This window comes from Phlebotomus papatasi, chromosome 3 (assembly GCF_024763615.1).
Source record: "Phlebotomus papatasi isolate M1 chromosome 3, Ppap_2.1, whole genome shotgun sequence".
Taxonomy (NCBI): domain Eukaryota; kingdom Metazoa; phylum Arthropoda; class Insecta; order Diptera; family Psychodidae; genus Phlebotomus; species Phlebotomus papatasi.
The window spans coordinates 10,719,513-10,736,533 of NC_077224.1; the positions used below are offsets into that span (position 1 = coordinate 10,719,513).

A 17,021-nucleotide genomic window follows, 5' to 3' on the forward strand; every position below is an offset into this window, starting at 1 on the left:
ACTTCCTGATTCCGAATATATATGTGGCTAAGTTACGTTCCCGGCCGGCCGGCCGGCCGCTCTTTGGAGCTTAATAGCTCCTAAACTAAAAAAGATATCGACTTGCGGTTTTCGGCAAAGGTTATATATCGGATGAAAATTGCAACTTGGTGCATTGACCCCCCACCCCCCACCCCTCCTTCCGCCATTTTGAAGACCCCCCTTTTTTTGTTTTCTCAATAGCTCCGCCCCTATGGCATCGAGCGGGCTCAAATTTTAGTATGTTATAACTGGGCCTTAGAGCTTTCCATCAATACCAAACTTAAGGTCCCCCGACCCCCCTGACCCGAGCTATAAGGGTCCAAAAAAAATTCTTAAAATGGCCATAACTCCGGTTCTAATTGTCAGAATTTAAAAAGTGAGGGCTTTTTGGAAAGCTCTCGTGAAATGCCACTTCCCCTTCTAACATCGCAAGTTCATAAAACCACCGCTAGGGGCGCTTTTTTTAAAAAGAAAATTTTAAATCTTAAAAGTTAAATAACTCAAAAATTCCATTGTGCATCGGGCTGAAAATTTAGTATGTTGTAGCCGTTGATTATACCTATCAAACAAAAAAAACCTTAAGTCGATCTAAAACCCCTGACCCGAGCTATAAGGGGTCAAAGTTCGAACATTGACCGGCCTCTATCTCCGGTTAGAATTAACATAGAGACCTAAATTTTACCTTTTTGGTTTCGTCTCAATGAGCACTTTCAGATGAAAGTTCAAAAAGTCACCACAGGTGGCGCTGTGATAGCGTCAAAATTCATCGAAATTCAAAGTCACTTTTCTCAAAAACGACATTGTGCAAGTTAATGAAATTTTAGTATGTTGTAGTCCAGTCTAGGACGTTTCCAAAATGGTGCGTATGTGCGCTGTGGTTTCAATAGAACCGGAGATATGAGGGGTCAAAGTTTACGAAATTCAAAAAATCATATCTCCGGTTCTATGTGACCGATTTTGATGAATGAGGGCTTAAACGAAAGATCTCACCAAATGCTACAACTTTCTAGAATATTTGAACTTCGTGGGACCAACACCAGGGGCGCCACAGTCGAAAAACCAATTTCAATATCACATAACCTCAATTATCTCGACTGTCGCTAAACCGATTTTGATGATTACTTCGACATAATTGTAGAGCACATTTGTCTCTACATTTCGTCCATACATGATTTTCCGATCAGACTACGCTATCACTCCGATTTTGCCGTTTAAGTGTGAAAAAATTGATTTTTCCCATAATAACGCTTTGAAATCACTCAGATGCCAATTTGACTGCCTCTACTCCACCAAGACACTTAAAATAGGGTTTTAAATGGAAAGTCCCACAAAAGACAACAATTCTTTGATATAGTTGAAGTTCAACAAATGACTACTTGGGGAACTCTGGATGAAAAAACGAGTTAAGAAACGAAAAACCTCGCTTATCTTGACTTCTGAGTAATCGATGAGATCATGTTCTATGGGAAAATTATAGAGAACATTCTGGTCTACATTTCACCCATATATCACTTTTGTGCCAGTTCATCCAAATCCTTGATATTTTGATTTAAATACAAAATTTGTATAATTTCACGAATTTGATTCAAGATAACTGAATGGCTTCTCCCAACTTCAGCTCTAAATCGAATTTGCATGCACTCCGAGTTAGCTCACGTTAAGAATCTCACCTACATAAGCCGGTTAGGATTATCTGTCCCTTTGATTCTAAAGTTGTTAAAGCATTAAAGGAGGTAGGTTTGAGATAAGTTAAAAGTATATTGTGTCAGAGCTATACAAGCCCTGTAAGCCTCTGCAAGCTTTCCAAGCTATTGTAAGGAGGCGTCGACCTCGAGGCAAGTCTAGGACAAGGTGGCTGAATCGTGCCTTTGGAGCGCCTTGAGATCAAACCCGACCGAACATCTTCCTAAATTAGCGGATGATCGATAAGCATGGGCTGCTAAACAAGATGTCATGGGCCCGTGAGCCCAATAGGGATAAGTAGTTGAAAATAATGACGGTAATTTTTAGGTTCCGTGCTGTGTTTTAGTGAATTTTCATTATAGTCTTATACTTCATGTGAGAATCATATACGCAGTGCACGATGAAGTCAGGACGTCAGGAGCTCTATGTGCTCTCATGAGTTAAAGATAAGGAGTGTATTTAGCCTAGATTAGGAAATAATTCTGACACGTACTAATTTTATTGTGTAGTTCTCTATTTTTGCATATAGTCCTTTGTATTATTATTTATGTAACCTGAAAATTAATCAGTAAATTTTCTATTCTATTCTATCACATAACCTCAGTCTTTGCATTTACCTCTGATGCCCTGTTTTAATTTTTAGTTTTAGAATTCAGCAAAATACTTGATTGGCTTTTATTAAAAAACTTAATTAAAATTAGGAACACCTCACACATGAGACAATTAAAAAAAAACTAATTAGAAAACGTATAATTTATAGGTCTGTTATCGGTATGGAAAGGTCATTGTTTAAAATTAAAATCTGCACTATACAAACTTTCAGAAAAATTGTGTAGATTAAAAAAGAACATGAAATTAAATTGGGACCTACTCTAATACAATTTAATCACAGTAGTAGTTTTATATTCTCATAATCGTTCGGTCTTACTTTACTCAACCTCATATTAAAAAATAATTAATAAATGTATTAAATAAAAATACTTTGTCGAGAATGGCTTTAATTAATGAGTCAACAAGGAACGGAATTCGTAATGCAAAATTTTATGTTTAATCTCATGAGAGGAATTAATTATAAACAAATGAAAATTTTAGAATTAGTATGAATGATTTACAAAAAAAACAGAAAAAAGCTTGACAGTTGGCTAGAAACCTTATCGGCAAGGAAGGGTTAATTGAACTTTATAAGAGAAAAGGATTAAAAGGGAACTAAACTCACTGGTCCTGAAACAAATATGAAAGGTAAAACTCGCAAAAGTTTCAATGCTTTCAAATTGTATATACCTACAATTCCTACAATGTATATAATTACTAACCCTTTCGAAAATAACTTATAATAGAAAGTTTTCCTAACTTTTGTTCAATCGTGTTTTTAGGAGATGAAAATCAATGTTATTGATGTTATTGTGAGGAGAAAAGAAATCAGTGAAATGGACCCACTGTACCTTGAATAACATCGATCGATGACGTTGTGTGCTTGATGACAGGAGTGTGGCTGCTGGTAATCACCCCACATGTGATGTGGGGATTGGAAGGCAAACGAGAGGCTTTTGTGCAACCGCCCGTGGCTTGAGCCAATTGTTCCGTTGGGATAAACGCCGTTACCATAGCGGTTCTGCCGATGAAATTGGTGATGTCCACTGGGACATCCACCATTCGTCATACTTGTATGCGGACTATGGTACCAGGGTGTTCCATAGCGGGATGAATAGCTCCGGTTGAGTAAGTCCGGGCACTCACTGGATGACACTGGGCCAGTGCAGTGCGAAGTGATAGATCTAGAAGAGAAATTCAATATAAATTTTGCATATCATAGCTGGGTTACAGTATGCAATTTCAGAAGTGGGATAAACCAAAACTCTTTCCTCACTTCCCCGAGAGGAAGAGAGAGATGTTCTTCAAATTGAACATGGGTAATATGCATATACACTGTTAGATTTATTTCTTAATCAATTAATCAGAATATCTAAGCACGTATTCAAAATTCCATGTGATGTGTATCTTAAATACCTATTATCTTATTCTCCTGTGTCCACTTCCCGAGAGTAGAAAATAGCACCAAGAGAATAAGAACATGTTCCTAAATTTTAAAAATTAAATAGGTAAATGATAATCTGGAAAGTTTTCCAGACTTCTTCCAGTGCAAGGTGCTATGAATTTTAATTGTGATTCATAAGCAATAATTTTCTTTGCTGCATTTTCCAAGAGATTGTTAATTATTCCACAGGGAAAGAATGAATACTCGTTTTTTAAGATATAAGAACTCATTGGGGAGATATTATGGCAGAAAGTCTTATATAGAATCCTGTACACAATTTTCCTATAATATCTCCTTGTATAAACCACTGGGAATTTTCAGCAACTGCATTCGATTAATAAAATTCCATAAATCTGCAAAAACAAAGCAATGGGAAGATTTTGCAGAAATGCACAGGGGAATGGAAAATATTGTTAAGTCAATTCAATGAATGGTTATCTGAGGAGTGGATGAAAAACCTTTGTCGGGGGAAAATAAATATAGAAAACTATGGATAAGGCAAAAATGAAAAATTATAACTAATAAAGAAATTTGTAGTTTTGAGCTTACCCAAGTAGCAAAACGAAGGCGTGATGTACATATTTTTATCGAATAGGGGAAATTGGGGCAGTAATGAACATGGGATGGTTATAAACACTAATTATTACGTCTACATTACTTGTACTTTTGTTAAACATTTCTTTAGTGGACAAGAATCCCTATACAGTATCTATGAATTCCTATAGGTCTCATCCTCTGAAGTCTAATCGTTAATTAGATCAGCAAATGTCGTAAATTCCTCATTAGCTCATCAGCACTTCTTCTAACAATATGGAAATACACGTACTATACAAGAATTGTTGATGAGGTGATGAGAAAGTTACAACAATTGCTAATCCAACTTACGTAATATCTAATTTAAAAATCACAGTGTCTATAACTGCCCCTTGGGAACTATTGCCCCAGTTCCCCCTAGTCATAATAAATAGGGAAAAAATGGACTGGTGATCGCAAATGTACAAATTTACGTTTTTCTGACGTAAGTCTTACCCTACAAAAATTACTTCACTTCTCTAAGCAGAACTTTTAAAAAACTAATGTTATTTTTTTGGTCTGCTGAGGTGTAATTATTTTTAATACAAAATAATCAAATTGTAGGGAATCTATGATTATTTTAATTCAAGAGAAAATCCGATTTTATCGTTGGATTGGAGGAGGTTCACCCCAAAATAAAATTTATTTTTTTGATCACCGAAAGCTCTGGGAAGAAAAGAATATTTATTCTAAGCTGAACGACTTCTCATCCAACTATCACAGGATTTTCCTTTGGGGTTTATTCAAGTCGAACGCTTCTCAGGTAAAAATAACGTAATATTGTGGTAAGTGTGTAGCTCAAGGGGGTAACCAAAGTAGAAAATTTGTGTCCGTGTTTAATTTGTGAAAATTTGTGTTCTGTGATTTTAATGCCTTTCTAATGTGTTAATTTTTCAAAATTTCAACGAGGAAATATTAATATTGTGGAAAAAACCAACGTGAAGTTCCAATCAACAATAGGGAAATTCGGAAATCGTCGGGAATAGGGGCCCATCGAGCCTAATAAAAAGTGAAGATACTTTTCACTTTTCCTTGTAAAAATTTTGCAGATATTAGACCGCGACTTAAACAAATTTCCTCGTAGTTCTTGTATTATTTCGGCGAACATTATGAAATATGTATTTTTAGATAGCTTTTAATGCACAATTTCGAAATATATCAGACTGATCAGCAATTCTCTTTAGGAAAAAACTTGCCAATAGTCTTCAGTGCTTTTATGCAAAAACGTATGGAAAAATGAAATGTCGAGAGGTCCCTGTCGGGAAAAAACAATCACTCAGGGAAACACATTAACTGATGTGAGGCAAGCCGAGGATCGGTCCGCCCAAGAGCGAACGGTCTTGCCTATTGCGCCACTGAGATCCTCAGAAGCATGACGTGGAAGGCCAAGCTCAGTTATCGGTTTTCAAAGCTATGTTCATTCCTATTCTCACCTCTATGATCATGAGAATTGGGTAATGACCGAAAGTATTAGATCGCGAATATAAGCTGCCGATATAAGGTACTTTCGGACGTTTAAGGGAATCACTCATCAAGATAGAGTAAAGAACGTAGACATTCGTGGGAAGCTAATGGCCTCTTAGGAGCAATTTCTTTAAAAAATGCCTTTTTAAAGAAAATTTCCCCTACTCTTGTAGGCAGAAACGTCAGATTTTTTTTAAAAATAGGCAATTTTTGACGAAAATTACTTCTAAGTGTTTAGACACCATAAGAGTCGAGGAGTTGCTTCTTCGGGTTGAGAGATCACATCTTCGATGGTATGATCATGGCCAAATTAATAAATAAGTTAAAAGAAAATAGGTATTTATTATGAAAGAAAGTGATAAAAATGAAAGAAAAAATTATTTGTTTTGCCACACTATTACTAGTTTCGAAAAACGAATGAAAAAGTTTGTCAGCTATCTGAATCACTTCATATCATCAAAATCGTATATTAAAATAGGATCGATGCCAATTTTTGAAGAAAAGTTTAAAGCCTTTTTGGAACACTAGACTCATGACCATGTCACATATAAGATTAATATTAAGATTAATACTTTCTGAACTGCGAGAATGGCAAAAAGAGATAGCACTTGTTTTATCTTGTCTCTCTCTCGCATTTCCCCTCTACGTATAAAGTTGGCAGTAGTACAATCGCTCGAAAACTGACCAAATCACAGTTGGCACTCATGAAAAATTGCTCGAATTGCTTGTAATACGATTCAGAAAACAATTAATACGAACAGTAATATCTTACTCATCGTATTAATCCACTAAGTGTACTCTTTCTAACACAAGTGATTTTCCATTTGAAATTTTTCAATCTATATGCCTCTCTTTCCGGCTTTTCTTAATATTAATATTAATCTTATATGTGACACCACGGTCAAGCTAAAACTCATTTTCCTTAAAGAAAAGTCACTAAGAACCATTTTGTGTCTCGCCTAAATATATTAGAATCGGTGTGGTAATGATTCTAAAAAAGGAATTTCTTAATAGAACATTTCCTAAATGGATTTTTTCATAAATTATCTGAAAGTTTAAGGTCCTAGGGTCCCAGTATAGAATTTTATTGATTTTTGAGTGAGCTCAAGTTCATAAAGTTTGGATAAAGTAGAACTTTTTGCGATCTTTCGAGAAAACTCTTATTGATCGCGTTCTAAAATTGTTTATTTCTGGCTCTTACTAAAATCTTGGCTACGTACTTGGTTGCCCCTGTGGCCATTTCGAAAACCCCCGAATAACGTTATCATGACTTATTTTTTAAACTCTAGTCAAATTTTGCTACTTGGGTAAAAAACACTTAATTACTCAAAATTGAACTTTTATTATTTTAATTGGAAAATTATTCATAAATATTTTTTCTACTTGGACAATGTGAAAGGATTGTACTTAAGTGATTTAGTAACCCTTAGTTCTATTCTTTGGTAAAGCAGAATAGAGAAAAAAGTAATTTTATGCAATAAAATGTAGGGGAAAATGTAATAATGATGGCCTAGAATGCAGTAAAGCAACAAGAGACGAGAGAATAATCGAAAAAAAAGAGAATATGTAACAAGTGGAAAGTGCAATATGGCACAATGTTCCGATGCACCATAAAATTATTTTATAAATGAATAAACTGCTTTCTGTAAATTAGTTTCTTTTCTGTTTTATTAACAAATTATTAAATAATCTGGCGTATGGCATGATAATAGCAAAATATACTGCTAGTATACTTGTTGATGGAGGCGATGATTGGTAAATGGTATGGTACCAAATAGAGTCATAGTATCGATAGACTAAATGGAAAAGGACGAAATGTTGCTATGAGACATTATTGAATTACTCACCCATTAGCTGAATATTTGGAAAAGTTCTGTCTGCCATCTGGATAGCCGACAAAGAAGAGAAGGATTGAGGCGATGGCTGTGGCTGCTGAGCAAATGTAGTATCCAGCACGACCATATCTGTGGCTTGCATCATTGAGAAAGGCTGCCATCGGTACCCCAAGGAGCACAGGCAGAGATTCAGCACTCTTGATGAAGCCCCATGATTTGCTGAAGTGCTTTGCTCTCACCCGTTCTAGTGCCAGCATCTTGAGGGTGTATCGATAGCCACCCAAGCCCAGGCCATATGTCCAGGCCAAGAGACACAGACTCCTGTAGCCGGACACCGCAGACAGGATCAATATCGAAATGGCAGCGAGTGTCAGACATCCCTAATTGACAGTGAGATTAAGGGCAGATTCAGAGAGCATTCATCCCATGAGAGATTCTTACAAAAGTTTCACAATTTCTGTGTGGGTGGTTTGGGTGAATATCAGCAAGGCAGTCACACTGACTTTTACCATCAGTTAACTTCCATCGAGTTTCACCCACACATTAATTATTTGATTTATTGGATGATACTTGGGATAAGGAGTATGGCAAGCACTGGTGAAAATTATTTTCTTTCCCTTTTATTACTAACTTTTCTAACAAGTGTTACATCTTCTCGATTTTATCAGTTCGGTATTTCGAGGAGCGTATGCAAATATTATTTATGTGGCGAAAAATTTAATTACGGTTATCAACATACATAATATAAACTTTTAAATTGCTCAATTACGTGCTTTAAACTACATTAATTATTTAAATTCTGCGGTTTTGTCGTTTAATACTAAACCTACCGGCCGTTTTTGGTCGTTTTTCGGTCAAACGAGAAACCGCGGTAGGATATTTCGCAAATTTGTCTTGAAACAGCAAAAAATTATAATTTAAACACTGAAAAATATAATTACATGCATACTTGGGTCTTGGTAGGTTTAGTGTTAATATAAAACGCATAATGGTACCGATAAAAATATCACTGGACGTTATCAACTTATCAGCTTGAAAATTTTTAGTTTTAAAAATTTTATCTGATTAGGCGTAAAATTGCTCTAAAAACAATAATGTAACCTATTTCCTAATATATTCTTTAATCGATTTATTAATCGTGTCGGAATACTTGTAACAATGGAATCATGTTTCATTGCTGCTGTTGTATCGCGTGTTGGAAGAATCCGCTAAGTCTATGTTGTGTAGACCGCCCAGGAGCGCCTTTCCCGTAATGTGGATGCTTCTTCCACGCTCCTAAAGTTTTTTGGGCACAGGCGGTGCATTTTTATTATGTACGTTATATCACAGTGAAAACGCAAGGGGGAGATATTAAGGTGAAAATGTGTACACAACTTCCAGACACTTCCGCAATTTGTATGGAAGATCCCTTCGCACTTTCAGCATTTCGGAAGACTCCCGAAAATGCTGCAATACTTCCAACACTTTATGCACTTCCATGCACTTCTCATATTTAGGAATCAATAATTTATTAATAATGAAAAATCTAATTATTAAAATTATATTTTAATATTATATCTGTGTTTTACGACCAACAGAATTTCTTTTTATGGATTTTCTAAGACACTAGTAGAGCTACTTTTAGATATTAAAGAGTCTCTAAAAAAAAGTATTGGTGTTTCTAATTTATTGAAACTGTCTTGGAGAGTCTTTCTGGTTTTAGACAGTTTTCGAGAGGTCCATATTTTTGCGTACCGCAAATCATTTTATAGAGATTGGAGCAAATGATAGTCTGAAGGGCCCTGAAAGATATTCTGTTCTGGAGAATTTTCCATTGCAACTTCTGAAATTTTGGCAGCGTGTCTTGTTTGGTACATGATTTAGTGTTGTTGCCATGCAAGCTTATGCCCTTTCGTCCAAAAACAGAGGAATTAATCTCTGTGCTTATTTGATGGCGTTGGAGTAGCCCAAATAATTTTCCTGGAATTCCTTCAAATTTGCATCAACACTGCCTATTTTTTCGAAGATCTTAAACAAAGAAGACTTTATTTTCGGACACTTCCACTTCCAAAGACTTCCAAACACTTCATTTTCAACTGTACACCACTTCCAACCCTAATATCTCCCCCTTGTGAAAATGTCTTTTTTTTAAACATTCAGATCTTTGCACCGGGCGGGACTCGAACTCACAACTCTAAGTCAAGCCAGAGATCTCATCCGTCCAAGAACCAACGGTCTTGCCTATTGCGCCACTGAGACCCCCCCCCTTAATCGATAACTTGCCAGAGATTCAAAGACCTATCCAATGGGTCTAAACTTGTCTTAATCGGTTGAGAAATTTGCTCTTCACAGCTATTTAACTCTTGACCTTGAAAAAACTGTTCGAAGGAATATTTCAATGTCACTGTCATTTATGAGCAAAAACTCAGGCTCAAAAAACATCATAAACATATCCGAAAATTAAGAAAAAAAATGCAACGACGCATTTTCGTGATATTGAGTTTTAGCAATAAAGCGATACCGTCTTCTGGATGCTGGAATCTTGATATCTCCTCAAACAATTAGACTCGCCAGAATATGAGGATAGGAAGAATTTTCAATTTCAAAGGAGGTAAATAACATATCCAATTACAGTTGAAATTGATTATATTTATCCATCAGAATTGATATGTTGATGGAAAGAAAATAAATTACTTTCATCCTTTTAATCAAAATTGTGTTAGGTCTTCTTTTGAAGTTGTTGAGAAATTTATTTAAATGATGAGTAGGAATTTTTGCATGCTTTTATAAATTTTGGTTTGATGATATTTGATACCCTAGAGAAGATGAGTTGCATTTTTCAGACTGGATTATGCAATCCCCTACTACACTATGAACTTTAAAGCTCTTAACTTCTCCACTTTCGTGGTTTTGCATTCGAATTAAGCACCATGACAAACAAATGTAAAAGTAATTGCATCACAAATTAGTTTGAGAAACTTGCTTCTACATTCTCATCTTTTGATCTTAAGAGTTTTGGCCCTATCGATGGGAAATTTGATGAAAATTCCAATCAATTATCTGAATACCCAGGCGTATATCAATAGATAGTATAAAGTTAAAGTGTTCTTTGTGCTATTAAGTAGTTTGCTTTTGATTAAACTCCACGAAGGGAAAACTTTTGAGATCCATTTTCTCTCATCCTCCTCTAATTAATATTCCACTGAGTTTTCCAATAAATAAAGTTCATAAGCGTGATTTATAAGGAGGATCGAAATTCTGGTAGAGATTCTCGGTTCATGTGAAGCAACAATTGAATAATTAGCGCAATGAGCTTTACGTGCCACGAGGAAATATAGCCTGTATGTCAAAGACTATTTGGATAACTTACTTGACAGACGTATTGACGAGATATGCTGAATTTCCTGTAGGACAGTTGGCAGACGCGATTAATGGCTGATCCACTTGCTACTACACCCACGGCAACAGAAAGGCCCAAGAAGGTCTGCACTAGCACCAAATCTTGCATGTCGTAGCTCTCTTGGTAGCCATGAAGGGACTGAAAGAGCACACAATAAATATCTGTTGATTAATAACTGGACCATTGCCCAAGTCAGCATAATATGGTCAGCATAACGTTTTTTTATGGTCACAGTAATTATATGAATATCTTGAATGCAAATTTTAGAAGTAAAAAGCATCCATCACGTGATAATGACGTAACTATTACAATAAAATTATTAGGGGAACACTGGTAAAAATGCAAGGATCGTCGAGGATCCTTTGAAAGTGTCCCTGTTTTGACTCTTATTTAACTTTCAGAATAAACGAATAAGAACTATGAAAAAATTACACTGGTAAAAATAAAAGGGTCAAATTAACCCTTTTCAAAAGGATGGATCGTATTTGACCCTTTGAAAGGTTCACTTTTGTATCACTCGAAATTTAGTATGCACATTTATCACGAATAATCATGTTTTATTGTAAACTTATTACTGATATCATATTTCTCTCATCTGAGCGAACACCGAAGATCACTTTTTCATTGTTTTTTTTATTCGTTTATTCCGGAATTAAATAGATGTCAAAACCGTGACCCTTTCGAAGGGTTCCTGGTGACCCTTTCAAAGAGTCAAATATGATCCATCCTTTGGAAAAGGGTCAATTTGACCCTTTTATTTTTACCAGTGTATCTTTAGTGTTCTCTCAGATGAGAGAAATATGATATGAATAATAAGTTCACGATTCACGAAAAATCTAACGTGATAAATGTGCATACAAAATTTCATGAGACACTAGTGATCCTTTCAAAAGATCAGTATGACCCATCCTTTTGAAAAGGATCAAATATGACCCAATTTGATCCTTTCATTTGCATCTGTGAAGTCTTTCAGGCTTCGTACATACTCTGGCTTCAAATTTTTCAAACATTTCATACTTTCCTATAATCCTTCAATGAATTTGACCTATCTATGTCCATGTCCATATCTATGTCATGGTCTATATCCATTTCCATGCTAAGGGCTTTTTAATTTATTATGGCATCTTCATTACAATCTGGCCTGTTCATTTCAATTGATTGAATTCGAGTGTGCTAAAGTGTCAAGTTTTAAATGTTATATTTTTAATATTACAAATTGACTTTTTCTTATTACTTCCTCTTTAGGAGTGTTGCACTTGTAGACAGTTATCACATTTATTTTCTCTAAAATCCTGCTTAATATACATTTTAAAATGAATAAAAATATAGACGTAACTTTGGTGGCCTATTTCGGCCACATTCAATCTCATAGTTCCTTTCCCTTCCGGAATTTTTTCAATGCCTTTTTCACGTCATTTCGTTTGTCGAAGCTACATTTTTTGTTATTCTTTTGCATTGTATAATCTTCAGAGTATGTAAAAACTAAAAATTCATGGAAATTCGAGGGACAAAAAAGTGGACGAAGTTACAAGCTGTCCGGAATTTGGTACACTTACCCTAAATTAATTTTACCCATTAGAGGTAGGTGGAACTACTTCATGTAGCTTTACTTTAAGCAAATATTAGTCATATTTAGAATAACTTTATCCTGTTAATTTCTCTTGGATATTGGTTATCTATATATATTAAACATTATCCCTGGATAATTTTTAATTATCCTAAAATTGTGTACAGTACAACTCCGATAGAATCAACCCCTAAAAATTTTTCACACTTTGAAAAAATATGTAAAATCCCAGGTATAACGTCAAACTTTTAAAATGTTTTTGTTAAGTAAGAAATAGTAACTTACAATAATTAAAACTTTAGAATATTGCATGATGGTAAGAGTTGTGCATGTCAAATGAATAATGGATTGGAATTGGTGGGTTATGGCCGTCGACGGAGTTGCCATGTGTCGAATAGGCCGTACGCTCTACATATTTTGGTTTTTAGAGGCTTTACGTCCGCTTAGAGGTCTTAGGAGTAATTTAGGATAAGCTTATCCTTTAAAAATTACTCACACATTCCACAAATATTTAGAAAATTGAAACAAAATTTTATATCGAATTATGGAGGAAAAATCCTGATGTAGAAACCTGATGAAGAGGAAATTCATCCTCGAAACGTCGTGAAAAATTAAAGAGTAAAAATGAAGAGAGGTCTATTTTTTCGTCCACTATCTGCTACATCTCATCAGACCAAAAATTCATTCAGTTTTGAAAACTTGTCTTAAACTTAGATGAGCTAATATACGAAAAATTTAAGAACTAAAAATTTAAAACAGTTTGTTAATGTTGGTGCCGTTTTTATTTGTTCATACATTTTTATTTGTCTGGCAAAACTATACGAAAAATAACAAAATTTTACGAACATTTTTCTATAGGTATGTTTAAGAACATATACAAACTAATTTTTGTAAAAGAACGAAAAAATGCTCTTTTAAGTCATCATCTTACGAACAATGAACTTATCAGTGGGATATACGATTTACGAGTATTTTGTAAGTCCCCAGTGGGACTTCACAAACATTTACAAACAATTTTAAGAATATTTTTTCTGTGAAAAATGCAATTTTAATGGTTCATAGTCTAAACTTAATATCACATTAGTTATTCCGTTTTATATTTAAATTTCAGTAATTCTTCCTGCTTAAACAAATTTGTAAATAAACGCTGTAAGTAGGGGAAAGCGCGCTACTTTCGGTTGACTCAAGCTTCGCACAATTAAATTTGTTCTCTATATTCCTTGTGGATTTCACCCGTAGCTCTTTTCTGAAAATTTAATGCATTTGACTGGATATTAAAATATAATATTATAATGGGCCAAATTCATTTATAACACATTGAAAAAAAAAATGATATGTGCGAAGCATAAATCGTTCGAAGGTAGCGCGATTTCCCCTATTCTTTTTGGTATAAAAGCTCTTATACTTATTTGACTTCTGCTAAACATTACGGATATCGAGCCACAGTTAAACGACTGATCTATATTCTTCCGGATTTTTTTTACATCAAGTGGATGACTGAAAAAAGGAAAAAATATATTTTCCAGTAGCACAGAGATTAAAAATTCGTCAAGATTTAATTAAAAAAAAACAAGTGGAAAGGAACGAAAAGAAAAACATAACCAAAGCATTGGTGATGTGGATGCTCCTTTTTGTGGTCTCATAAATAAGCTTTGGAATTTTTTTCACTGACAGAAAATTCTCTTTTGCACCGCTTTTTTTACCAGTAAAACATTTTAGAATGCTCAATAAAGAAAGAAGAATAGCAAAAAAAGGTGCTTACAGAAAGTATGTTGGTTTTGTGTGAATTTATTTAGTATGCACGATGTTTGACATGGTTGGGAACGCGATGCTACAAGCGGAAATATCTTTGAAATACCTTTTCATATTTACTATATGCATTTATAATTCTACATAACTATTACATATTTTTAGTACAATAGAGGAATAGTCGAGTACTGGGTGTAATTGACGAAGTAACTAATTATTTCAAATGAAAGTGCCGGTATAAACAATTTTATGAATGTGTAACAGAATGTAACATTTCATAAGGACTTTATTATTCATATAGTAAAACAATCTTTAATATTTATTCAGAAGCTTAACCTTGTTTTATAAGGGCTTATTGTGCAATATGCGATAAAACAGAATAAATTGTGTTTGTTTGGATTAAGAACACATTCAAAAAAAGGATGTTAATGTTGTAGCATTTTAAATGAATGAAAAATATAAGAATTGAATTATTAAGATTTAATAAATAAAAAAGAAATGGCCAAACTCATTTCTGTAGGGGAAAGTGCCTAGTTCTTAAAATATTATATATTGCGTAATCACTATTATTCAGAAACATAGGAAAAGTATAGTTTTTACGAAGTTTGGGATGGTACGAAGCATAGGTATGCTATGCATTTTTCCTAATATCCTTGAACTTTTTCTAATGACTATTATTAGTTTTAATTTATTTATTTAAAAAAAAGGACTATTGATTTACATTAAGAGTACAAGATTTGTGTTCGGTAGTAGTACCTTTCAAACAATAAAAAACAAAATGAGGAAATAGTTAAAGTTATATCTGATATTAGTAAGATTAAGATTTACAGGTGAAGAAAAAGATAAAAACTTCTTGTAGGATTATAAATAAGGAAAAGAGAAAAAATTTATAGATGAGCTTCCAGGTCAAGTGCAGACATTAAATGACTAGATCTCAATCTAATGACTAGATTGGGATGTAATACTCAGAATACTATCCCTTCCGCAACTTTTTTTAAATGTGGTACTAGTCAATAAATTTTTACTATAAAAAAATGAAGAATAATGCTGTCTAAAAAGTTGCTTACAAATAAATCACATTCCTCTCTTTAATTTATTATGTCTCACAAAGTTCCAAACCATCTTTCAATGTTGGGCTTTCCATCACAAGAGAAAAGGAAAGAAAAAAACAATAAAACCTACCAAGAGAACATTAAAAATATAATTTAAACAAAAAAGATAAACACAACGAACAACGAAAGAGCCGCAGAGCATTCAGCTTGTTATTACTTTAAAAATGTTGGTAACAGAAAATTAACAAAAGCGTGATATGAAAATTGAAAATAAGTAAAATTCGAGCTGTGTTCGTTTTTCTTTGAATTTAAGAGAAGCTTTTGGTATGAATTTGAGTTCATTGACTGAAATATTACTCAAATTTTCATGCGTGGGAAGATGGAAAATTCATTCATGAAGTTGGGATAATGGCTTTTTGTGTTTGTATTTCCTTAGGGGGTTTAGGGGAAGGTAAGCAATTTTAGTCATTCATGATTTTATATTTTTGACATGTTTATTTTTGAAGAATAATTTTATTGGACATTTATTTAAAAATACTTAATTTCATAACCGCTTAATTCGGTCAGTAAGTAATGCAAAATTAATTCAAATTCACTTTAAACTTAAAGCATTATCCACATGGAATTAGATATTTAATTTTATGAAATTTTATGAAACACTCAGAGATCTAGCCAACAAAAGAATGCAATAAACCTAAGGTTAATAATGGGAAGCTGCCAAAGCTGCCAAATGAATACAAACAAATTGACACTGACAACGTTTTTTTTTCGGATAAGGACACAGATGTCTTTTGCGAGCGGCCCCGAGGACTGTTCTCAATTTTATAGTTCTCAAACTTTACGTTAGAGACGAATTCTCTGAGATATTTGGATATGCCTTGGATGTTTCTATGGGGGAATTTCGTACAAGAATGAGCCACGAATTGGGGCAACTCTGCGGACAGTCCGAAACAACTGAGCTGACTCGGTCATATGTGCACCGAATGTCAGAGATGTCAGATGATAGAATGTCCAAGAAGCTATTGAATGCGAAGCCGGAAGAAGTTCGTTCTGGAGGACACTCTCGAAAGAGATGGCAAGAAATAGTGGATGAGGTCCTTAAATGACTTGGTTAGGTTTTTCAGGACAATCTGTCCTTTCGGTGAGCGTCGGAATTTGTTGATCAAATCCTATGAATCAAACACACAAATTCACCAGAGCTTTTGACACTTATCATGTCTTCCTCAGTGGTCCTTGGTTGGTATTTTCGTTAGGATTTTTGTCACTAATTCCTTTGCTTTCTTATGCATCAGGTTTGAATTTGGTAAGGAGCTCACTAACAATCAAGCTAACAATTTCTTTTTTACACAGCTAACGGACTGGTACTTCGCTGTGTAAAAAAGAAAGAAGAAAATTGTTAGTCCTGCCAAATTCAAAAGTGTTGCATAAGAAAGTAAAGGAATTAGTGACAAAAATCCTAACGAAAAGACCAACCAAGGACCACTGAGGAAGACACGATAAGTGTCGAAAGCTCTGGTGAAATTGTGTGGTGATTCATAAGATTTGACCAACAAATTCCGACGCTCACCGGAAGGACAGATTGTCCTGAAAAACCTAGCTCAGTTACACCACCGTCGGCTATCCCTTTATATTAAACGACTTGGAGTGTTGAGGCACTGGAGGG

The 17,021-nt window shown here is 34.4% G+C and overlaps 1 protein-coding gene across 2 annotated transcripts in view; it reads right to left on the minus strand.

The window, feature by feature from the left end:
• The window catches only part of LOC129806674 (monocarboxylate transporter 2), a 224,835-nt gene that overhangs the window by 7,565 nt on the left and 200,249 nt on the right, over positions 1 to 17,021 (minus strand). For both annotated transcript variants that reach the window (XM_055855443.1, XM_055855442.1), the window contains exons 10-12: positions 10,961 to 11,128; positions 7,624 to 7,991; positions 3,147 to 3,479 (exon numbers count right to left, since the gene is read on the minus strand). In XM_055855443.1, the coding sequence (XP_055711418.1) occupies positions 3,147 to 3,479; positions 7,624 to 7,991; positions 10,961 to 11,128 (869 nt within the window). The remainder of the gene's footprint in view (positions 1 to 3,146; positions 3,480 to 7,623; positions 7,992 to 10,960; positions 11,129 to 17,021) is intronic.